Source organism: Stegastes partitus, unplaced genomic scaffold (assembly GCF_000690725.1).
Source record: "Stegastes partitus isolate 25-593 unplaced genomic scaffold, Stegastes_partitus-1.0.2 Scaffold1709, whole genome shotgun sequence".
In the NCBI taxonomy this organism is placed as follows: domain Eukaryota; kingdom Metazoa; phylum Chordata; class Actinopteri; family Pomacentridae; genus Stegastes; species Stegastes partitus.
In genome coordinates this window covers 7,629-32,652 of record NW_007579440.1, presented here as the reverse complement: position 1 = coordinate 32,652, position 25,024 = coordinate 7,629, and the positions used below count along the sequence as shown (strand labels likewise).

At 38.4% G+C, this 25,024-nt stretch overlaps 1 protein-coding gene across 1 annotated transcript in view; it reads left to right on the top strand.

Annotated features, from left to right (window-relative positions):
* Positions 1-16,658, top strand: part of LOC103372191 (receptor-type tyrosine-protein phosphatase gamma-like) — a 123,209-nt gene extending 106,551 nt beyond the window's left edge. Inside the window, exons 18-25 of the mRNA XM_008301767.1 lie at positions 302-445; positions 2,535-2,628; positions 5,910-5,986; positions 7,097-7,225; positions 8,213-8,359; positions 10,747-10,889; positions 14,631-14,766; positions 15,600-16,658. Coding sequence (XP_008299989.1) covers positions 302-445; positions 2,535-2,628; positions 5,910-5,986; positions 7,097-7,225; positions 8,213-8,359; positions 10,747-10,889; positions 14,631-14,766; positions 15,600-15,758 — 1,029 coding nt within the window. The 3' untranslated portion in view covers positions 15,759-16,658. The remainder of the gene's footprint in view (positions 1-301; positions 446-2,534; positions 2,629-5,909; positions 5,987-7,096; positions 7,226-8,212; positions 8,360-10,746; positions 10,890-14,630; positions 14,767-15,599) is intronic.
* The last annotated feature ends 8,366 nt before the right edge of the window (positions 16,659-25,024 follow it).

Genomic DNA, 25,024 nt, shown 5'->3' with positions numbered 1-25,024 from the left:
GTAACGATTTAGTTGCCAGATTTTGATATTTTTCCCTTACTAAAGTGTGAATCTTTTGCGTCTATGACAGCAGCTCCTGATAATCTATGTTCAACATGTTTGCTGAATGTTCACTCTTCTTCATCAGTGGAAATGAGGAAAACCCTTAAACGCTATTCTAAATGACACTTGATCCCATCACAGATTTTCAGTTGCTTTGGCATACCACCTACCAAATAAGATGCGTGTATGTGTACAATGCTCTGACATACCAGCAGCTAAAATAATGTATGACTTTTCTTTCATGCTTTGGCTGATCCAGGAACAGTATATCTTCATACATGATGCCTTGACAGAAGCCATTTTGGGGAAAGAAACGGAAGTCTCAGCCAGCCAGCTTCACAGCTACTTCAACAACATCACATCAGGACACAGTAGGACGACACGTCTGGAGAAACAGTTCAAGGTAAAGGGACATTATACCCTGTCATATAAAGCAACCCATCAGTTCACTAGCAGCATAACTGGCCACAAGTGAATTTCTTGGCACAAAGGTCCAAAATTGGGTAAAAATTAGTCTTTTGTTTATAACATTGTGACACATACAGGGCAACAAAGTCTATTAAAGTCAAGAAGTAACATTAAATTATTGTGAATTAAATAGTTTATAATCATTTCATTTTAAAATTCAAGATCAGGCAAAGGTTTTTTGCTTCGTAATGAAAAATATCTGCACAAAATCCAATCAGTAGGCTTCTCTTCAAATCAGTAACTAGTAAATGAATGTATTGATAATGATTATTTATATTTATGGACCATTCAGTCTTGAATTATATATTTTTTTCATATCTTGCCACATTTTCGTATTGTCCTGCACTAGCTTGTGCTGGGTATAATATGACAATAGTTGCTTTTAAAGTCTTGGCAACATAAAGGTCATTCATTGCATATGCTGTAATGTCCAAGCTCTGGACTTGATGGAGTGTGTTCGCAAAACAATACCTGTCTTTGTTATGGAAACATTTAATGCCTTTGGATTACAATTTGTTTGATGCTGTATTTAGTCATTGTTGTGGTGCTTTTGTTTTTCCTTGTAGTTGCTTCACAATTTCTTTGAGCCAGTTTGGTTTGGTGTGTTTTTCGGTTCTTAGCTGGAGATTTTCTGTTGTGAACTGATGTCTGTGGTATTATCAGGTTTTGTTAGTGAACTCTACTGACATTGCTGAAGTCTTTCAAAGAACTGAGAGATACCGTTCTGCATGAAAGGGTAAATAAGACACAACACACATTTCAATTCATTCTCAAAAACAGCAGTACAGGAATAGCATTTTTGTTGAGAAAAGTACATTGTATTGTACATTTAATCATAAAATTCAACATATATACAGTTCAAAAGATACATACATGCTGGCCCACAATAAAAGCTGCAAAGTAGATTTTGTGCGACAGCTGTGTGATGTGAAGACGTGTAAGCCTATACATTGTGACCTGCCGCCTGATCTTCACTTTATGCTCTCTTTGCGATAATCTCTGAATTTAGCAATTTTGCCAACACTGTTGTTCAATATTGCAAATGTGTGCAACTCTCTCTTCGGAGACACACATGGATCCTGCTGCTGTCTACTGCTACAGGTATTAAACATCAGAGGGAATAGTTCAAAAAGTTGGAAGAAACAAACTTTTCCCTTTCTTAACATTTTGTGGGGGCAAAAAATCTCAGATTATAGTTGTTATTGGTGAGGGTTATTAATCTTTAAACTGTTTGTGTCTGTTTTCATCACTGTAAGGTTTTATTATTGTAATGTGTGGGTTTGATGTGTGGTGCTTGGATCACTTTTCTGAAGACAAACAGCATGATGACAGATAACTTTAGCACCGAGCTTCGACTATATAGTTTCTGAAAAACAAGGCAACTTCCTCATTCTGATTCTCTGGTCAGTTCAGTTTAGTTCAGGTCAGTGGGCGGCTGTGGCGCAGGTGGTAGTGCTGGTCAGTCAATGATCAGAAGGTTGGTGGTTCGATCCCGCCCTGTAATCTGTGTCATGGTCTTTGTGTCCTTGGGCAAGACACTTCACCCACCTTGCCTGGTGTGAATGTGTATGAATAGATTGTTTGAGGTGGTGGTTGGAGGGGGCCTATTTTGGAAGGTATATATTACCTCTCCCTGCTGTTCTTTGTGCTAACATGGGCCAAACATGTCCTAGACTTGTTAAATTCTATTACCCTAAGACAGAATTTTATTAGGTGTTGTCCAGCCGTAGGTTAGTTTATAGATAGCCTTCATAGAGAAGGCTGTTTTGGTTTACGCTGAGTTCGTGTTAAGGTAGAGCGCAACAAAAATTAGTAGAGAGGGACAATTTGTAGCAAAACTATATCAAGCTCACTATGGGACAAACTAATAGTGACCTTCTCTGCTGGTTCTGTAAAAGATCTGGAAAAAGGCTGTTTTTGGAAAATGAAACTGTTTCCTATGTGCAATGAGTTGATCTTTCATTTGAAAGTTTGACAGACACACCAAAGTTTGACATTCCATTTCCTTTTCTTTTGTGTTTCAGTTGGTAACTCATTGCAATGCCAGATTTACCGAATGCTTCAATGCTCACAAGGAGTGCAACAAAGAGAAAAATCGAAATTCCTCCTTGGTGCCATGTAAGTGTTATATTGGTGTGAAAACGTATTACATTTGAAATGTCACTGCCACTAGCAGCATGAAGTGTGTAGTGGAAAACAACCTCCAGTTGCAATTAAAAAATATTTATAATATTCAATAATTACAGTAGCTTATCTGTTATTTTTACTGCATTGTAGAAGAGTCACACATACAAAATGAGGGCGAATACTTCCATAATGTTTTAATCTGGGGCTGCAAGGTGGCGCAGTTGGTAGCACTGTTGCCTCGCAGCAAGAAGGTTGCCGGTTCGCGTCCCGGTGGGGGCACCGTAATGTTTCTGCGTGGAGTTTGCATGTTCTCCCCGTGCAGCGTGGGTTCTCTCTGGGTTCTCTGGCTTCCTCCCACACAGTCCAAAAACATGTTGAGGTTAATTGGTGATTCTAAATTGTCCGTAGGTGTGAATGTGAGTGTGCTTGGTTGTCTGTCTCTAAGTGTGGCCCTGCGATGGACTGGCGACCTGTCCAGGGTGTCCCCTGCCTTCGCCCTAAGTCAGCTGGGATAGGCTCCAGCACCCCCGCGACCCTAATGAGGATTAAGCGGTGTATAGAAAATGGATGGATGGATGTTTTAATCTGACAGATGAGTTTGAATCACACAAACAAGAGATTCAGGAGAACCAGACTCTCATTACAGAGCATCTAATATTGACTCTGATTTTGCTTGAGAAACACTTGTGTATGTTTTGGCTTGTCTAACTCTCAGATTTGGTATGCTGGGCCTGGTCAATAGTAATACTACACTTTGTAATTTCATGTTTTTGCATTTAAAAACGAGGCCACCATTAATCTATTGCCAGTAACTTTTTAATATCACTGCAACACTTAACATGTATACATGGTAAGTCAAACAACAAAGCTATTCGAACTGAACCAGTAACAACCTTTGTCCTTTTAAATGTTGCATAACCAAAGAGTATTTATGGGTTGAATAAAAGTTATGTTAGTATGATGATTTGCTTTTCTTCCCATTTGGAGCTTTTGGGCAAAACTATTTTTAATTGTATTTTGTAAAGCAAGCGTGTTTCACAAAAATGCAACTGGCAATGTAGCTGTGAATGATCTATTGTGTGTAACATTGTATTATTTGTATTTATCTGCTATTGCGTAATTGTGATATGCCATGGGACAACAGAAGAAAATTTGGTTCATGTAAACTCTGGTACAGTACATACAGTGTTAACTTGTATATGTAATATTGTTCAAATAATGAAGTTAAATTAATGATCCTCAAATTTATTACACTGAACTTCTGAGATTGCTTGTTCATAGCTGTGTCACTATGAATTTGGTTTGTGTGTGTGTATGGAAAAAATTATTAGACCACCCTTGTTTTCTTCAATTTCTTGTTCATTTTAATGCCCAGTACCACTAAAGGTACATTACCTGAAGAATACAATGAACATGGAAAAAAAATGCAGCTGATTACATGATACTTTATGTCCTATTTGACATGCTTAGGCTTGATTATATTCCCAGGGTATATAAGAGGCCATGTCATGTCACTACACATGCAAAGGCCTAGAGTGGCTTCCTGCTTGCATTCAAGCCGTAGCACAACTCAGAAGTTGTCAGCTGTCACATAATGCCTAAAACAAAAGAATTACAAGAAGCCACAAAGGCAGCCATCTTGGCACTGCTGGAAATTAGCATGAGTGACAGACAGGCAAAAAAAGAAAAAACTGAAGATCTCCAAGACAGCTGTTCATTACACCAAGAGAAAACAAGCCAACCATGTTACTGCCAAATTGCTAGCTGGTCACAGCAGGAAATGTCTGTCTACCCCAAGAGATGACCGTGCACTCATTCATTCCTGTGTCACACCTCCAGGGACTTTAGAAATGACTGTCAAGAAATGTGACTTGTTAGGCAAGGACAGTTCAAAATTCAGTTCTTGAAGTTGGTCTGAAGTCACATGGGGCACGAAAGAAGCCCTTCATCAACGAAAAGCAGACAAGGATTGGACTGTTGATGATTGGGCTAAGGTTCTCTTCAGTGATGAATCCAGGCTTCAGTTGATGATGACTCCAGAGAATTTACTGGTTAGGAGGACGCCTGGAGAAGCATACAAACCAGACTGTCTTGCCCCTACAGTAAAACATGGGGGTGGATCAGTGACGATCTGGGGATGTTTCAGTATGGGTGGAACAGGGCAAATGCAATTGTGTGAAGAGCGAATGAACCAGGTCATGTACAGGGCTACTCTTGAAAACAGTCTTCTTTCTTTGAATTTGTGCAACAGGAATTGGCTGCTGTGACAGCAGACCAATGTCAGAAGCTGATGGAGAGCATGCCGAGACGCATGGCTGCAGTCATCAAAAACAATGGTTATCCAACCAAGTACTAACTCCCGTGTGTATCATGTGACTAAAACAGACAGAAAAGAAAACATGGAATGCCCAAAAGTACAATGCCAGAGCTATTGATGTAAGAACTTAAGTGATGTTGGCTATTATTAAGAAAACCATGAAAATTGGCTAGATACCAGCTCTTAAATTAGACTCTCATGAGCTATTTTTGTTGTGATCATTATATTTGTCCAAATAAATGTACCTTTAGTCGTACCAGACATAAAAATGAACAAGAAATTGAAGAAAACAAGGGTGGTCTAATAATTTTTTCCATGACTGTTTATACACACATAGTTGAAACCAGAAGTTTACATACACTGTAAACAAAGACATATAACCTTTTTATTTCACTGTCTGACATTAAATTAGACTACACTTATCCTGTTTTAGGTCAGTTAGGATTACCAGAATTATTTCTATTTGCTTAATGCCAGAATAATAAGAGAGAATTGTTTAGATAATTTTTTACTACTTTCAAGTCAAAACTTTACATACACTAACATTACTATGCCTTCCAACTATTTGAGAAAGCCCATATGATGATGTCATGGCTTTGGAAGCTTTTGATAGGTTATTGACAACATTGAAGCTAACTGGAGGCTCACCTATGGATGTATTTTAAGACACACCTCAAACACACTGCTTCCTTTTGTGACAAGATGGGAAAATCTAAAAAATACAGCCAAGATATCAAGAAGAGAACTATGGACCTCCACAAGTCTGGTTCATTCTTGGGTACAATTTCTAGATGCCTGAAGGTTCCACGTCCATCACGTTCAATCTGTTGTATACAATACAGAGTAGTCTATTCTGTTTTATTGTAGATTGGTCTGTCAGTGTGATTGTCTGTTCAAATAAACCAAAATGCCTGTCCTCCCCACCCCTACCCTTTCTTTGTCTTTCGGTAAGCAGCAGAGCGAGCGAGGGTCGGCCTAGCACCTTTGCCTGGGATCAAAGGCACTGATTATATTAATGCCTCTTACATCATGGTCAGTACTTCCACTTCTTTGGTCAATAATCTTTCCTCTCTCTGCTTGACATTTTGATTCAGAGCAGGTTACATCAAGTCAAAATACACTCAGTCCATATCACGTGGTGATCTTGATAATGGTACACTGATGTTTCAGTCCTCAGATTTAGAACCACTTCAGAGTTAAAATACTCATCATAGTTAATACACATACAATTTTGTTTTAAGATTTTCTGTTAAAAAACAACAACAAAACAACAACAATAATAGCAATAATAAGAATAACAGGGACTGTGCCTTTATCAGGCTACGTAGACAGATATTTTTTGCTTACATTAAGTTGATGGATAAAAAAACTCAAAAGTTGCCAAAATCAAAGCGACACAGGCAGCAATATTGTGAACTATAGTACAGATCAAGTTTTAAAAAACAAAAAAAAACGTGTTTTTACACTTAATATGATGCAACCCAGTAGTCTCTGCCAGATAATGCTCTCATTTTTAAGACATCTCCCTGGAGATCTCAATGGGTCCAAAATTGTTCATCCAAAACTGAAAAGGTGTAAAGTAGGTCCAATTGCCTGGTCAGCACAGTTTCAAATATATGTGAGGCTTCATAGACCCTTTATAAAATGTAACTGACCCAAACACATCACAACTGACTGCAAGTCCAGTAGACATAATGACATCCAAATCTGAGATCCACAGCAAAGCAAGTCGAGTCTACCCAGAGACAAAAAAGGTTATGCACAACTTGTGTTCTGGATTGTGTCTTGGTTTGCAGTAATATCTACTCCATACTTTAGTTTTTAAACACAAGCTTTAAATGGAAACTTTCAAGTCTTAAACTCAAGCCAAGATAAATTCGTCACTATGGCATCTTCTTGCAGTGGAAGAAACACTGCCCCAACCCACAGCTGTTTCCACAGCCTGCTCTCTGTACCTTGTAAAAATGGGGTAGTGCCCTTTAAAGTTAGGAGTAACCATAAATGCAAATGTTTGCAAAGTTTTTGAAAAACAGGTAGTTTAATTTTTATGTGCTGTTTGCTAGTAATTTACTTTGATCCTGTGGAGAGTGAATTGTTCACTCAGGTCCCTCTGACTATTTTTTTAATGTATTTTTTTTGCAGGGTTATTACCGATGTAATGAGTTCATCATTACTCAGCATCCTCTGCCCCACACCACAAAAGACTTCTGGAGAATGATCTGGGACCATAATGCACAAATTATTGTGATGCTGCCTGCCAACCATGGACTGGTAGGAAACACCCACATACACACCCATATACTGTGTGTGAGCATGTGCACACCTGTACCTCATTGGCACATGTGTGATTCATAATACCTGAAACACGGGGCAAATTTCTGTTGCATCATTGTGGTTTGTGCATCAGACACCCACACATGTAAGCATGTCATGTGGAATTGAGTTGCCAGAAGCATACTGCAAATGTCCCATGTTATAAGAATTTATGCACACAGTTAAAATTCAGGTAATATCTTCATGAACAGTGTTGCCTATTGCACCTAAAAAGGGACTAGGAGTCAAACTAATATGATCAGATCTGACAAACCACAGAACCACCTAAATTTAGAACTGTAGTAAAACAATATGCACTTTTACAGGCAGCTTTTGTTTTATACAAGCAACTGCCAATCATACGAGGACAGTGTGTTAGACTCCAGAGGGATTACTTCGAAGGGGAAACCTCATAGTTTGTAGTTTGGGTTTGAAATATATCTTTTGTGACACCAGTTTTGGAACTTTTCTGACACACCTCGTACAGTAGGCCAAAAGGTGCACTTTAATTAGATGGGACATTATTTCACTGGATCGCCTTTAACAAGCTTGTAACTGAGAACTTAGCTCAAATTTGAGTTTGAAAATTTTCAGTGCATTCTATAAATATCAAACAAGGTATTGTCTTGAATTATACATCGGGGGATTGCATTTTTTCAGGAAAAGTAAACCATCCTGGCACTGCAGATTCACATATGTATAACTTCTATGCTTCAGATGTGTGAAGCAGGACACAAGAAATTTACCAGGGTCTGCAAAACAGTTATTAAAGATAACTGTATTATTTTCATGTAATTGTTGGGATTAAGGTGCTGTTGTTTACAAAAGGTGGTAATCACATCACAATGTTCCGTTAAACCACATAAAGAATATCTTGAATGCTGTAAAAATATTATATCCTGAGACGCCTCACACAGCAGTAAAACTGTGTGTGTTCTTCTGTAGGCAGAAGATGAGTTTGTGTACTGGCCCAGTCAGGAGGAGGCCATGAACTGCGAGGCGTTCACTGTCACCCTTATCAGTAAAGACCAACTCTGTCTGTCCAGTGAAGAGCAGATCAGCATCCATGACTTCATCCTGGAAGCTACACAGGTTGATGTGTGTCTGTGTGTGATTGATTCTAAGTGAGAGAATGGAAACTCATGAACAACGACAAATTAAGTTCACTTTACCTTTGATTATAGTCTGACTGACATATGACTGAAATGTAATTCTGGGTGCAGTGACGGAAGTGGCAAACAGAGAACCATTTGAAGGGTAGCTACAGGAGGAATAACAGACTTAATATTCTCTCAGTTCACTCGCCATTAACACTGTGACAATTCCAGCTGAGCGTTAACTCGATTTGAAAGTAAAATGGGAGAGATTAATTCATCCAGTATGAGATTTAAAAAGTGAGTCAGAAAAGAGTGTTGAGTGTAATCCATGTATTTAGCCTCCAGATAAACCATGTTTTTGACTGAAAATAGAGCAGGCCCTACTCACATTCCTCCAAGTTACCTGAATATGAGCAATGTGAGCAAAAACAAAGCAGTGACATCTCATCACTCAAGTTAAGCCAACCTGAGAACTCTTTTTTTTCCCCTTAAAAAGCATTTGAAGGCATTTTGCCTTTATCTGGATAGTGCAATAGACAGATAATGAATGTGAGGTAAGAGAGCAGGACAGTGACATGTAAAGATCCAGCTGGCCAAGAGTTGCTCTAGAGGCTCATGCTAAGGGCATTTTAGATCGAGTGTCTGAACCATTTGGCTGATCGGTCACCTAGTTTGTTACCTTCTTTAAACCTAGAGAACACCCCTAAACACACTGGTATAGACAACAGCAAGCTTAAGATCCTCATTTGATTTAAAAAAAACAAAAACAAAACTGTTTTGATTGTGTGTTTTTTTACATTTCTTTAAAAAGACTAATTATTTATTCTATTATTTTATTCTATTTTATTTATCTTTCATATTTTTTTAAGTTCATCGTATCCATTATATGGATCTTCAGTGTGTGTGTGTGTGTGTAGCCCTAGTGCATTACATTTCTCAGCTTTTCCTATTTATAGCTTATTCTCTTTTCTTCCTGTCACTTTTTTGTGCTCTTTATCTTTTGTGCTCTGTATCCATACTGCTGCAACAAGTGAGTTACCCCATTTGTGGTAAAAAATAATGTGCAATCTAATCTAATCTAATCTAATCTATTTAACTTCTACATAGAAACAGGGTAACCAGTAGTCATCAAAATAAGAATTTCCATAATTCTACCCCCTCACGCCTCACTGCTTCTGTTGTGAGCCCTTCATAAAGCAGCTCCTTCACAGTCCACCATGGTCTTCATACTCTCCCAGCATCTGACAAACTAAAGATCCAGCAGATTGCTTTCATTTTTTAGTGTCCCAACAGCAATAGGTAAATCCTTAGTGTTAACACATTGTGCAGTTATTGTGATTTACGTTACCGTTGATTGTAGCCTGCAGGTCAGAGCTCTGTGAAAATTATAATTCTGAGAGGCAATCAAAAATGGTTGAAACGTCAAAGGCAATTTGAAACCAATAAACAAGGACTGGGTGAGTTACTGTGTCTTCATGTCATTGTATGTACTTTGATGCAGCATAAACTTAGCCAGTGTCAGCCCTTTCCATTTGTTTTCTTCTCTCTTGCTTTGTGCTCACATAAACTGCATTTTAATACAGCTCTAAACTCAACCCAAAAAGCTGTTTTCAATTACATATTTTTTTTGTTTCTGTTGTCAGACAATGGAAGGAGTACGGGGTAGTGACTGAAATGCAACCCTTTTACAGACAGCGCTAGCCAGCGGCCACTTTATAGCAGTTTTTTTTTTTTAAGCTGCTGCTCTGCACAACTAAACTACAGATTTTGGAACTGCAATGCCATGGGACAAACTCACCATATACATCAAAGACAACAGCTGTGCTGTGAATTAGATTGTATTTCTCATGTAAAGTGGTCACTCAGAGAGAAAAATAGATGCCAGAGAAGGTCCTGGTCTCACACTCATTCACATTTATGCTGCCTTTTATTCAACTGTGCTGCAGTTCTCTGTTGGTCATTTAATGAAGCAGATGCAGAGAGAGTCTCCATACTGAAGTAAGTGTAGACAGTCGTAGCTCAGCTGCAATTAAAACTACAGACACTGAAACTGTATATTTAGAACAAGGTTAAAACCAGGTGTTATGCAGTCAAGGTACAATTATCTATCTTTGTACTATTCTGAGCAACAAAACCATAACGCATTCTAAGAACATGTAAGAGTTTCGTCATTTGCTGCATATGGGATCCTGAAACATCTTCATCATCACTACACACACTGAATTTTATAAATGTTGTTTCAGCCCTTTTAGAACCACCATAGTTCGAAATCTTGTTGTTATACCCCACAAGTCATATCAAAGTCCAAACCAAAAATGTTTGATGGAATTCTAATATCATCTCTCTCTCTCTCTGCCTGCCTTACTCTCTGCCTGCAACTAGGATGACTATGTACTTGAGGTTCGTCACTTTCAGTGTCCCAAGTGGCCGAACCCCCATGCCCCCATCGGCAGCACTTTTGAGCTCATCAACATCATTAAAAAGGAGGCGGCCACACGAGATGGACCAACCATCGTCCATGATGAGTCAGTCTGATTCTTTTACTCTTTTAAAACATAATAACATTTTATTGGGTAAACTACACATTATGAATGAAATTGCACTTGTTTGAATTTTAGTAATTTAGTGAATTTTAGTATTTCATATTGAATACTGATTAATGAAATTAATAAATATTCATAATCAGTGTTTGCTTGGTGAAGGTCTAGTACTATTGCATTATTAAATTTATGATTGCAAGTTCGACAGTGTGCCGGAGTCTGCTTTCATACCTGTTGGATGTGTCCATTCCTCTTCGACACACTTGCCTCATGTAATAGCTGTGTGAAGAGTTTCCCTTGATTTATATGGAATATTAATAAATGATAAAATCTATTTGTATTGGTTAGTCTCATAATCAGAAGTTATGAACTCTGATTTCATTCACCTCCAATTCACAAACAATGAAATACACACTACAACTGGCAATAATTATACACAAAATATGTATTAACCATTAATGTAGGAAACCCAATGGTTTACAAAAAAAATAAAAATTTAAATCCTTAATGAAAGAGCAAAAAGTCCAAAATTTTAACAGTGGAAAAGTCCCCCAAAAACTGTGAAAAGGCCTCAATTTAGGTAAAACAAAGAAAAAACTCAAGTTCCATTCAGATTCACATTCAAATTTGTTTATTTGTCACATGCAGGTTAACACAATGAAATGTTTTGGACAAGAAGAACCAATTAACTTACTATTTGCAATAATAAAAAAACAAAAAACACTAACAAAAAAGCAAAAAGCACTAAGCAAAAAAAAAAAAAAAACTAAGAAAGATATCCATTCAAATTAGCATCTAACCAATCATGGATGTGTTTATTCCAAGGGGTGGTCTTGAGCTTCACTATCTGTGAGAGGTCAGAGACCAAACACCTTGAGAACTTACTTTGAGTTCATTTCTTAAAAATACATATAGTAGTATCCAGTAAACATGTACAATGATGACAGATCTGAAATCTCACTGAAGAGTTGATACCAAACAAGATATGTTTATGTCATATGTTTCAAGAGATCAGAATATGCAGAATAAAAGGTGTAAACATTTATACAAATTGTGGAATTTTAATGATACATGATAGTAAACTTTCTAATATAACTAAGACCACAAGCGTATGCATTCGACAATAGGACAAATGAGACTTCAGGATTGTATATGCTTAGGCTAAAAGTCTCTATGTTCTTTGGCGGTGACAGAGAGAAGAGTGTCTCACTTGTGTGCATTTTCAGGTGTTCTTCTTCAGTGGTCCTGATGACCTGGATTATAGAGTCTAGATTTTTGAAGACAACACTCTAGTGATGTTAGAGTTCCTTAATTTCACTTTTTGAAATCAATTAGTTCACTCTTCTACAGCAGGGGTGCCCAATCCTGGTCCCCGAGAGCCCCTATCCAGTTTGTTTTAGATGTGTCCCTCTTCCAACACACCTGATTCACATGATCAGGATTGTTATCAGGCTTCTGCAGAGCTTGATGAATGGCTGATCATTTGAATCAGGTATGTTGGAAGAGGGAAACATCTAAAACATACTGGATAGGGGCTCTCGAGGACCAGGATTGCCCACCCCTGTTCTACAGAAAGGTCTGGATGGTAGGAGGAGAAGAAAGTCAGGAGGTCAAAGTGAAGAATGCTGCTTCTTTTCTCCAGAGAAGTGGCTATCCTCAGAATTGACTGTCTTTCACCACTATTTGTTCTTTTGGGAGGTGGGAGACATCCTGTTGACTCCAAGAGGGCCGTAAATGGTCATTCTGTAGAAAACATCTGATATGGAGATGTTCCATTTGGATTGAGGTTTTGGGTTAGCTGTCTTCTCACATGGTCTCCCACCAAATTTTCAGCTGTAAGAAAGGGTCTCTGGATTTTATGTGTGCTGTTTTGAAATGCAGCCAGCAATAAATTGTTGTGCTGCTCCTGAGTACACTACAGTCCCTCTCTTTGTTTGGCGACTGCAATCATTGGTTGCTGTTGGCAAACAGTGGAGAAGTTAATGCAGAACAAAGATGCCCACAGACTAAGCACAACACTTTCAGTCAGCCCGCACGATGGTATAACCAGTATAGAAAATAGGATGAGAGAAGATATGAGACTATGTAGGTCATATGGGCTTAGTGTGGACTCTAAACTTGATTATTCAAACTTTAGGGAGACAAGTTTGGTATTCACTTGCTTTTTGACTTGGCTAGTAGACAATGTATTGCTAAGGAGTTTAGCGCTATGTACCTGTTCACCTTGTCTACTTAGTGTGACAAGATAAATGCCAGATCACTGGCAAGCAAGACTTTGACTTCTTCAGTTCCTGTAAGTTGTAATGTTTTGTACAGTACATGATGGAAACTTGGCTTCAAGCTGGCAAATTTACAACTTTTTTAAAACTTCTTCCCCAGAATGCATTTCCTTAGCTCCCCTTGGACCACTGATGCGTGGAGGGCTGCTGTTAATATTTAAATCCAGCTTTCACTGTTGACAGATTTCATTCGACTCATACTCCAGCTTTGAATTACAGTTCCATCCATCCGTCTTTTGTTTTTTGTCTTTAAACAGAGAATTAAACTCTGGCAACTTCAGTATCCTGCAAGAAGAGAAGCCACTTGTTTCACTCTAAACTGTCATCTTTATTCCAACAAGTTACAGCCCACTGACATTACTCCACCCCCCATAGATAACCAAAACTTTACTCAATTAAGCATAATCAAAGTGTCTTTAGTATTGACGCACATTAGTGTTTTTGAATGGCAACTGTTCTACTCATATTTATATGTTAGAATAATGAGGATTGCTTGTTACATCCTCAAGAAGAAAAGTGACTAATTGAGCACTTGCTATGACACAGTAAGCTTGCAATGTCTAAGAGACTGTCAGCTAGAAGCGTGTCCTAATTGTCTATGTCCTCATTATTTAGCCAAGCGCAGGTTGTTAGCAGCAGTTTAAGCAGCGCTCTTGACAAAGATGATAATGGAAGGGGAGACCCTTTACATTCTGAATGCAACCTGGTGTTCTCCTAAGAGCTTCACACCAGGCTGACTGCTGCTCTACACTGGATTCACTTGATAATAAATCTTTAATCTCTGTGGGGATATTACTGATATGTAAGGGTCTGCTCACCCTTGCTGAGCTGCTGTCAAGGACGCGTCAAACACTAAGAGCTATGGATTGCAAACAGCGCCTCTGCATCAGGATTTTGAGTGATTTTCCTGCAGATAGTGAGTTTTTATGCATAATATTTCAATTACAAGACACAGAACAAGGAAGAAAAATGCAAACAAACAAAAAATTTGGCAGTTACTAGTGGTATTGAGACATCATAGTCAAAGGCACAAGTGAAGCACAGGCCCTCATAAAGAGAGGGAGCTTATTTCTGCATAGCATTGTTTAAATTTCAGGAAAACTTTTAATTTTTAGACAGTTTATCCTGAAAGATAAACTGTTGCTTGGAGTAGTTTACAGTAGCTATGGTGACTGGTTCCCCTCCTGTTCTAACTTCAAGCCAAAATACTCACTGGGCACAGAAAATATGTCATTTTGATGACCCTAGGATCTTTCCCCTATGGCCACCTTCAAGATGAACATTATAGTATCAACCACATTATTGTTACACATGCAAAATGGCAAATTCAACAGTATGGTAATGAAGCCATGTAGGAGAATCAATTGCTGTAGCATTTTTATAAAAAATATTATTGTGCATAGTCATGCTTACCTCAGACCCTAACTATGTGTTTGGTCTTTGTCAGGTTGGGAGCAGTGTCAGCTGGCATGCTGTGTGCTCTTACCACCCTGTCGCAGCAGCTGGAAAGCGAGGGCACCGTTAATGTCTATCAAGTGGCCAAGATGATCAACCTCATGAGGCCAGGAGTCTTCACAGACATTGTGAGTCTTAAAGCGTCAAATTCAGGAATATCCACTGATGTCAGAGATATAGACAGATGAGCCAAAACATTATGACGACCTGCCTAATATGCTGTTTCACCCTAAGTGTAAGTTGCAGGTTGTGGCTCTCATGGGTCAGATTTGTTCCAGCACATCCTCCATAATCCTTGTGGCTGTGGTTCAAATGACTGACCAGGAGTACCCTAAAAGCCTCATCATTTAGCAATAGCACTCAGGTCTTTACTTCTGCCCCTTTTTAACACATCCAGTACTTTGACTATGAGAACTGACTGTTAGTGCACCATCTCATATATCCCAGACCTTGACAAGTACTGTTGATGCAACATTATCAGTATTATTTTCTGTATGTGAAAGTGGTCATAGTGTTGTATGGCTTGTATGTTTACTCTGTATATTTTTGATCAATCCTTAATTTAGGACTAAATTCTTATAACCTTGTCCACCAGAGTTGCACATCTTGCTTAAAACATGGCTACTGACCAGTAATCAAAATCAAAGAAGAAGGCATCAAATTGAGAGCTAATCTGCCAAGACAGCAATGCCACAGTTTCTTGCTTTCAAGATTTTCTGTCCTGCTGATACCAAATGGTTTATGGTAATGATGGAAGTCTGTGCTCCAGTCTGTTGGGACTGTGATGTATGTGAGTGCACAAGGCAAGCTGCATCCTTATTCAGCAAACCTGTTAGTTCTTTAACTGCAGGATATGGACCAATAAAGAACACAAATGGTGTGCATATATTGCTCACCTGTTCTCCTCTCTGTCTTTCTTTTCTCCTTCATGTCTTTCTCCTAATCTGTCTCTGCCTCACAGAACCAGTACCAGTACCTATACAAATCTCTTCTCAGCCTTGTCAGCACCAAGGAGAATGGTTCCAGTCTTCTGACCAGGGACATTAATGAGACTATGATGTCCATGTCCGACCAGTCCGATCAGTCTGACCAGGCAGAAAGTATGGAGTCACTAGTCTAAAATGAGGCCCGTCTTTGCCTGGAGCTGAGCTGAGGGAGTCTTGTGGGTTCAAGCACCCTGCAAGGTCCCTGATCCCACAAAGTAGGCACTTAACTTTGTAAAACGTCAAGGAACTATTGTGGACAAGACTTTTTGAGGCCTTTTTTTTGCCAGACTCTTGGTTAAAACAAATAACCTGATAACTTTTTTACACTGATAAAAGTTTTTGATATTTATTTTATTTTATTTTTTTGCCATTTTATGTCTTAATGTTCTCCTACTGAAGGGTTTACACCTGTGTTTTTAAGTTTCATGACAGCGGCGACAAGAAACACTTTTCTGTCTTTTCTTGTTTGCACTATATAATGTCAGTGTTACTGCCTTTACTGAAGCTGACTCACTTGGCTTTTCTTCACTAAAGCTCACATTTCTTTGACATTCCATGGCTTTGACTTTTGTTAAACCAGTTGCTTCTGTAAGGGACATCCTCCTGCCTGCCACCTTCCAGTGCATTTAAGACAGCGGACAGAGGAAGTCACAAACTCCCCGCCTCAGTAACAAAATGCTGTCCATCTTCAGCTCAGTGTGACCTCCTCTTCCCTTTTGGTCTGTAGTACTCATATTGCCACTCATTTATCACAACAACCAAGATCTCGGAACCTATTGTCACAGACAAGCAGTGTTTGTTGTTGAATTTATTTCCACATCACTCATTTTTTGTTTGTTTGTTTGCTTGTTTTATTGTTACTCTCCCTTTTATTGAGTGGCTCCTAGTGAGTCACAACCATGTTAGAATACTTAAGGTGGTGTAACAACTGCTACTGTGAACTTTTATGATTATTTCTTTGTATAATTCATATTATGCTTTTTAATATATGGGAATACTGTATGTAAACATATATAAATATATCCTTATCATAATAACTTTGTAATTTTTGTACATGTCCTTTGTGGCCTGCCGCCTCAGGCCAGTTGACCTCCACCGTGGCCAATAGTTTATCATTCCAATACTCACAGCTAATTCACAGCCATCTGAAAACACAATCCTTCAGTTCTCTGCGTTCTTGTATGCTGCTATGTCATATGACCTCACATAGACAAGTACACACATACAGATGCCATCAATAGAGATTTAACCCTTAAAGCATTTGACATACTACAACAGATGTGGCAACCACATGCCATTCACGTTTTTGTTTTGTTTTTTTTCAAATCACTTTTTAAATAAGTTTGTTTTGCTTTTTTTTTTTCTTCATTCAGTTACATATTTATTCTGACAGACAAGCATGGATTAGGAACACAGAGGCCTGTACAGCTGATGGAACCCTCATTTAGTCACATGCGTCTGTATTTTTTCTTAAAATGATCATTTAGTATGACGTGCCAGGGAACAGCAGGCTCAAATACCAGTTCTATGCAACAAGATGGCTACATTTTTGAAATACAAAACAGGGTGTAAAACAGTCTGCAGGGCTTTCAGTTTTAGTCGAGTGTTTTTGTTTTGTTTTGTTTTGTTTTTCATTTTATTTATTGTGTTTTTACTACTGTAAAAACAAACAAAAATATCTAAATTTTCAAATAGCCCTTGTCATCTACTTGAGGTTTGTAGGAGTCTAATGTAATGTAATACATCTTTCAATTTGGTGTGAATGAATATAGAATTACGACAAAACATCCTCATATGCTTTCTCTGAAGTTGCTGATTGTAAATCTGAAGTTTATTTTGTAGGTTCTCATAGAACCAGAGTGATGTCATGTAACTACTATCATTGTCATCATTCCTGTCATTGTTTAGGCCTGGAGTCTATCAGAGCCAACTCAGGGTGAAGGCAGGGGACACCTGGACAGGTCGCCAGTCTATCACAGGGCTACACACAGAGACAACCAAGCACACTCACATTCACACCTACGGACAATTTAGAATCATCAATTAACCTCAACATGTTTTTGGACCTTGTGGGAGGAAGCCGGAGAACCCACGATGCACGGGGAGAACATGCAAACTCCACGCAGAAAAATCTCGGGTGTCTGCACTGGGACGCGAACCGGCGACCTTCTTGCTGCAAGGCAATGGGGCTAACCTTGCAGCCCTAGTATCTACGTTTGTTAGGGAAAATACAACAAAAGTTAAATCTTAAATTTTACTGTTGAATTTACTGTATTTAGTTCATAATTTATATACCTCAGATGCTTCAAATACAGGGGGCAGCATGTAAAAGGATTTTAGATTGTATTAAGGTCTGTGACAGTTCACCTGTAAAGAAGGCATAAAACAATTTGTGAGGTAGTTCAACTAGGAGTCTTCAATCTTTTGTTAGTGTCACTTTTCTGGACAACTGGATAAGCATTGCTCCAGGGCAAGGATGTGCACAGGGCCAAGCAACAGTTGCTCGAGCCACTTTCCATTTCCCTCTTTAGTTGAGCTGCCCCTCTGGAGGAAAATAACAGTAATATTGTGTTATTTTTGCTATTGTGATTGCATAAATGCAAGTATCACAGAATTGCTAAAGTCAGACCAAAAATGCACCCCCTCATGTGACACTGTACCATCCAAACTCGGTATTGGCACAGTGTGGGGGCTCCAGGTGAGTATTCTGTGGAATGGTAAATTATGGATGACATAATCATTGACACATTCTGTGTGGGCTTTCCTACAGACAATCTGTGTGGGCCCCAGTGTGGACTATCTGTATCTGTATGTGTAACCAGATATGGGCCTACTGCCAGCCTGCCCACATAAGTTGTTCAATTCTTCTCTACCTGTGAGCCCCTATGTAGGTTTTTTCTGGGTGACTCTTATTTGGGCTTGCCCACAGCGACCCAACACAGGCCCACTGCAATGTTGCTATGTATGCTGTGTTCTTGAATATCCTTCATTTAGGTTTTGATTAATTTTCAACCAAGAAGCAGACGTAGCTGGCATACATCGTGTTCTTTTTTTTGTTACGAAATGATAACTTGAGATGTTCAGATTGGTTAAAATGTAAAGCATGGTTTTAAATGTATTTTCAATTTTATGTGATTACAGTAGGTAGGGGCGTCCAAAAGGAGTCAGCAGAGAGATGAAGTGCTAAACAAACACCTTCAATTAATTATAATTACATTTTTCATTGTCTTAATATTATTGTCTCTGAAAATTTCATCAACAGTTACATGATCCAGACATTCCCTGACATCCCTTTATGGAGGTGTATGAGTATATTTAATTACTTGATTTTGGATGATTCAGTGAAGTATTTTTCAAACCTGGTTGCCCTTTTTTCAGGGTAGAGCAACAGCCCCTCAAAATATCTGTGCACATCCTTGCTTTAGACTGCAGCTAAACATAGTAGTGATACTGTTTGTCTAATGTGACGAAACATTTTCCTGGAGCATTAAATGGCATTGTTTAACGAAGCCACCCTAATGTCTCAGGCCAGTTGAATAAGCAGAAAAGATGTAGTGTTTCAAACATTAAAACTGTGTTCTGTGAAACTATTGACTTTTGAAAACGTAAGTATTCTCACAGAAAATTGCCAAGGTGTTTTTGTTTTTTGCTTTCACTGTTTTTTCTTTTCATGTCCTACACAGATAATATGAAAGCAGTCTGAAAATGAATTTGATAAGTACTAGTATCAATTTCCAGCAGTGCCCAACCCTACTCCTTTAAAGATTGCAGTCAGTAGTTTTCCATAGTCTCTAGCACACATTGCTCAGACACATAGATTTGTTGTGGACTTTTTTCTGTGGTGAATTTATACATCTGAGATAAATGAAACTTTTGGATACACAGCATCAGTGCATTCTTCGTTCATTCAACAAGATGTAGCTGTGGCGCACACTACACAGTAACATGTACCCCGGCAAACTGTTGCTCTCCTCATTAAACAAGCCAGTTCCACTTTCCAGACCATTGCACATAAAACGTAGGGCTTTAGTCAGATCTGATTTAAGTGCGAGTAGTACAGACCTAAGAAGCTCATTTCTAGCTCCCATGCTCTTTAACAGTTTATAATGACTGTCATGTTCAACAGCATCTTGGAGAAAACAGAGCAGGTGGAGGCCTGTTCAAGATCCATGATTGCTGACAGAGGTGTGGTCACATGCTCCAACCTTTCAAGGCCATGTGTACATTGTTTCCTTTGTTAACTCACTCTTCTGCAGAGTTTTTTTTAGTGGTTTTGTGGCCTACAAGCAGAGTCTGAAATGTTTTCTGCTTCAGCTGCAGTGACCCCTCATGCACACAGACATATAGATCTATTTCTACATTTGTTTCACACATTGATGTTCCTATTAAAGTGTGATTGAAGTGAAATGATTGACATCGTAAATTGAACTCTTGCGGTTTTGCATTTTTAATGAAAATGTGAGTGTGTTTTTTTTCCCTCCGATACAACAGAAAAACAGATGATGTGATAAATGATAAAACAGTGAGGGGAATATATGTATTTGCATTTTTTTTTTAAACTTCTACCAAAGAGATCCCACATGTGGTTATTAATAATTTAATTGTTTTAGATATGAGCAGGCAGAAGCATTAAATTTGCAAAATCTTTCCTTCCTATTTCCCCTGGCACTGTTACTTTTTTTTTTTTTTTGGCTAAACTCCACAAAACACATTATGATTCTGTTTCTTTCTTTCTTTTTGACCAAGTTTTCACAAGTCACACCCAAAAGACACAAAGCAAAGTTCATTTCCTTAAAAGCCTGTGTCTACTAAGCTACTTTTTTACATGGTTGCTGTCTGTAAAAGCAGGTTGCTTTATTAGCTAGTTGGTAAGGTTAAAACTGATACCAAGGATTACTTGTAAAGTATCATGACTGACCACAGGTGCTCTTTTATCAACCCTGTTTCCTGAAGAGGACCTTTATTGAAAACTAAATTACAGCAAACACCAAATCTGATTATGACCAGAAAAAGTCTTCTGCTAATTCCATTGTTAATTTAAGTATTTGGCAAGTCACAAATATGTGAATACAGAGCATATCAGTAAAATGTATACTGACAGTTTCTTTTTGCCAAAATATCTGCTCTTGCAGTTAAGACTGTCACTAAAGGCTATTTTTCTATTGAATAATGTATTAACTCTTTTACAAATTCGTCCAATAATCTAAACCAGTGTTTCCCCCCCCCAAAAAAATCAAACTGGCCATGTCCCAAAATTGACAAAATACATTCAAAAGCTCTCCCCACTGATGAACTGAGTGGTTTAGCCTTTTCTGGTGAATCATCTTCCAGAGTGTGTTTTCTTTTTAGGTGCTCATGCATTGTGCTGTGCTGTTGTGGTCCGCCATTGAAACTTTTTTGTTTTATGATCATTTCAAGTATTTTTAGTAGTGATGGGACACTATTAAAAAATGTTATCTAATTAAGTAGAGGCTTTGTGATTAATTAATCGTGATTAATTGCATTTTTATCGAATCAAGCACAATAAGCAAAGTTAACAGTTCAAATAAATTTTGGTTGACGACTGAATCAGTGAATAGACATACGTGAACTTAAAAAACAAAAACATTTATTTTTCCATCTGTATTTATCTGTGCATTTTTCATCTGTCTACTACATTCACAGATGAGTGCAAACTCAAAGTGCAGTTATAGCTATTATATTCAACATTTTAAGTCTTAAAACTCCTTGTTTCACAGTTTGCACACAACCATGCTCTTATTCAAGCTGCCTCATTCTACGTGTCCACAGGATCTGTCAAATTCTCACTACCCATTCATTGTGTAGTGAAACAACCCCCATCGTGCTCTGGAGCATCGTGGGGAGCTTCGAGTGACGAGGCGTAGCATCACCCACGCATAAAGTAGGCTTGACTTTAACTTTATGCAAATTTGGCAAATTGTGCCAAAACCGCCCCTGTGGACACGTAGCATTAGGCCTTCATGAGAAAAAACTCAAAGGCCATTTCCGCACAACAGCTATGGGGTCTGGTCTTCCCTCACTGTTCACCAAACTGTCTTGTGCGCTTATGTCACTCAGTGCATCCTGTGCATCTTCTTCGGGGCTGCAAATGAATTGACCAGCTGGAGTGTGTGCATCAGTGTCACCTGTGTGGCAGAAATTAGAGAACTGAGAAAGACGGAACTAAATGCAATACTTTAACTTGTTTTTTTTTTTTCTGTAATTAATTAATCATAATTAATGGGTTCAAGTCCCAGCTCTAATTTTTATACTTTTAGAGCCTTGAGTCTGTGGAAATGACACTAAAGCAGGTCAGACTCTGTTGAAAATGTCTGCTGCAGTCTGTATTTTCTAAAACTGGAGCACTGAATGTTTCCAACCAGTGACTGACTGCAGCCAAAAAACATTGACATCACATCAACAATTACATAGTCATACAGAAGAAAAACTGTTGTTACAATAAACTGAAGTATTTCATGAGAAAATTTAAAAAACACTCATTCGTTGAAAGCACACATTTTCAGCATCAGTGTCATTGATTTTGCCAACTAATCACAGCAGCCCTAGTTTCAGTTCAAACTCCTCTTGAAGTGATTACACCCCTTCTCAACTTTTCATAGTTGGGTTTCAACTCTGGTAGATCTTGGTTACAACCAGGGAAGAACGGTGCGCTTGGTACGCCTTCATAATTAAATACTCCATGGGCACTTGAGAGTCAACGTATTTATTTAAAGTTAACCAAAACCACGTCTTATGATCAAACCTTGATCATAGTTTTTCAATCACAGTTTAACAACAGATGAGAGGCTGGATGTTAACCCCAGTCTCTGGTAAAAGGGTCATGTGCTTTCAGACCGCCATCCACCCCAAGCACCTCTCCCAACTCCAATTACATCCTTATGTTGCACCCAAAATGAAATGTAAGCTCTAGGGGGAAAAGTGATATTAGATTTTGGGTGTGACAGCTTATGCAGTTACTGCCCATTTTTAACTGTGTGGACTTTAAAGTTAAGCACTGTGAGGACATTCTGCAGATACTATGTGTGAATTTGCATAATAAATGAAGTGACTGAGTGACAAGAAGTAAAAAGCTGCTATTAGGAACACTGGGTGATTAGGATATGGACATGCCATTTGTCCTGTTCCCATGTTCAAATGATCCTGATCACTGTGGTCATTCTAAATTAAGTGTTTGGTGTATGTGCTTTGTTGCCTCTGTAACCCAACCCTTCTCTGAAAGTTGAGTATGTATTGTAGTGTGTCAAAGGAAAATGACTAATCAGATTATGAAAATGTATATTTTGAAAATCCATCAAATATATTCTAACCCCAACCTTAACATGTCTTCACATTACATGTAGCAGATATTATATTGTTTCTAGTCTGACACTGTCTGGCTTAGAGTCAAATATTTTCTCTTATTTCTCTCATATGAGCTCCTGGCATCACTGTTTGTGGTGGATGCTGCTGATACCAGATGTCTGTGTGTTCAGCTTGTCATCATTATCACATTTTAGTTTGCAGCTTCATGCCCTCCATTAATATTCAGGCAGTGATTATGATATTACAGTTGTATCTTATTCTCTTGATTTATTTGCTTTGACCTAAATTCTGTTGAGACTCGGCTATGCTTTGGTTGTCAGACGTGCGCAGTGGAACAGATCTCTGATAGGTCATTAGATGATTTCCTCTGCATTGACCCATTTTATGAAGGTTTGCTGCTCTTTCCTTTTGTGTAACGGATGGATTTCTTTCTTTTGTTTTTTCTTTGTTTTTTGGCTGAAAGCTATATAAAAGCATTCTATTACATTGTTATTTATTATGTAAATGATATTAATATACATAAAATAAAATATGGGTTTGATCTAATTTTCAGAAGTAATTTTGGTGATAATATTTCTGCTTTTTTGTGTATGTTAGTTTTTTAATTCTGTTCTTTATGTATTTGTTTATTTATTTATTTATTTAAGCTATGGTTTGGTTAACCATCTACTTCTTTTTACCTTCCAATATGTTTCCACTTTGTTTCGAATTTCATGGAAAGTTTACAGGAATGGCCCCTCTCGGCTTTCTTTTCTTTTCACCAGATTTTAAAGGTGATGTATTAATTGTAGGTCAGCTTCCTTTGCAATGTCAGATCCAAGCAGTGGCAGGCCGTGCACTTTACTCCAAGGCCTTCAGTGCCATCCTACCTGAATCAAACCACCTCCTAACACTGTCATTATGACACCAAGGCCATAGAAACCATCAGTATTATGCAGAAAGGCAGCACAACAGGACATTGCATCACAGACAGGTATCTCATGTCGTAAGAATGAATGCCAGTAAAGCAAGAAACCCAGTTAAAACAATTCAACAAGTCTCCTTTCACTGCAGCCACAGCTGCACCATATACATCACATCAGGGTTCTCAGCACACTATCTCTCTGAAAAAACACACTGTGTCTTGGCTCACTATGCTGTCTTTCAAGCTGCATGTTTGGAAAATCTGACCTATTTTCCAGTAAAACGTGCAAATATTCCTGCTAATAGATAGCAGCGTTAGCATCTTTGCAGCTAGAGCTGCTATTCAAGTTAACGGGTGGGGGAGGTGGGTGTCCCCACTATCCTGTCAAAAAATTTCGGGTTAGAACCCTGCACATCTAACAGGAGCATCAATGTCAGACCAATAAAATGACAAAACGATATATATTATACTCACCAAAACTTGTGATAATTTGAACACAACTCCACCCTCTTTTCTTTCATCACAAACAGTTCAGTCACTCTGTTGAGCAGGTAATCCGTGTGTTTCATTTCCAACAATAAGTCCTGTTTTGTTGCCATGGAGGCTAATGCTGAAAGTTGGGTCTGAACAGTCATGTTTCTGCTGTAAGTTTTAATTTGCTTTAGACTGTCCGCTTGCCTAACTTACGATAAAAAAAATAATTAAATTTAAAAACTAAATTTAAAAAAGTAATACTTTTACGATGAAGTTCTAGCTTGTGCAGGTCACTACCACTATCTGTGGCTAAGCTCTTTGACTCTCCAATCAAAATATGTGAAAGTGCTGACAATATCGTAGGCCAACTGGCTGGCCCTGGGGCCACCAACTCTAAATCTGATTGGTTAAAGCAACAGTTTAGGTGCAATACATTTTAAGCGGCACTTTTGATTCTGAAGGCCTCAGGGCAGATTTCTTTGACCCTGGGAACACATGATGGCTGAAATATGATTGGATAAAAGCTCTAATATAAACATACACTGCTAGAAGCACCACAGCCCAGAGACACTGTGAAATGAAGAGAATATATAGTTGGGAATAATGTAAAAAGAATAATGGGAAAATATTACAGCATAAGTCAGTGATTCTGATAGAGAAGGCCCTACTGGCCCTGATGGTCCACTTGTGGATCCAAAA